The sequence below is a fragment of the Alligator sinensis genome, unplaced genomic scaffold (assembly GCF_000455745.1).
Source record: "Alligator sinensis unplaced genomic scaffold, ASM45574v1 scaffold1302_1, whole genome shotgun sequence".
Taxonomy (NCBI): domain Eukaryota; kingdom Metazoa; phylum Chordata; order Crocodylia; family Alligatoridae; genus Alligator; species Alligator sinensis.
Window position 1 is genome coordinate 764,549 of NW_005842612.1, and position 583 is coordinate 765,131.

The 583-nt window shown below is 69.8% G+C and overlaps 1 protein-coding gene across 1 annotated transcript in view; it reads left to right on the forward strand.

Annotated features, from left to right (window-relative positions):
* Positions 1-4: 4 nt before the first annotated feature.
* LOC102377513 (microtubule-associated proteins 1A/1B light chain 3C-like) overlaps positions 5-583 on the forward strand; it is a gene marked incomplete at its 5' end in the record, with an annotated part of 946 nt that continues 367 nt past the window's right edge. Inside the window, 3 exons of the mRNA XM_014524462.2 lie at positions 5-85; positions 192-298; positions 401-567. Of these exons, the coding sequence (XP_014379948.1) occupies positions 5-85; positions 192-298; positions 401-567 (355 nt within the window). The remainder of the gene's footprint in view (positions 86-191; positions 299-400; positions 568-583) is intronic.

A 583-nucleotide genomic window follows, 5' to 3' on the forward strand; every position in this document is an offset into this window, starting at 1 on the left:
CGGCCCGGCCCTGCATCCGTGTCCCGCAGCCTCGAGGCAGCGCGAAGTGGCGGCCGTGCGAGCCAAGTTCCCCAACAAGCTGCCCGTGAGTGAGACCCCGGCGTGGGGTGGGGTCCGCCGGGTCTCTCCAGCCCTGGTTCTGGGGGGTCTGGGCTGGCCCAGGGGGGAGCCGTGCTGCTTTCTGCCCCCAGGTGATCCTGGAGCGCTACCCCAGGGAGAAGGCGCTGCCCGTCCTGGACAGGACCAAGTTCCTGGTGCCGCAGGAGCTGACCATGGGGCAGTTCGTGGCCATCATCCGGTGAGGCGCGTTCCCCCCCTACGGGTGCCTTCCTAGGGTGGTCCCTGGCTGGGGGCACAGGGCTGCTTGGGAGGGCCCCTGTAACCGTGCCCCGCTCCCTAGGAACCGCATGGCGCTGAGCGCTGCCCAGTCCTTCTACTTCCTGGTGGAAGGCAACCGGAGCCTGATCAGCGCCTCCCTCACCATGGCCGAGGTGTACGCCCGGAGCCGGGACCCCGACGGCTTCCTCTACATGACCTACGCCTCGCAGGAAGTCTTTGGCGGAGCAGGGCCGCGGCTCCGGGG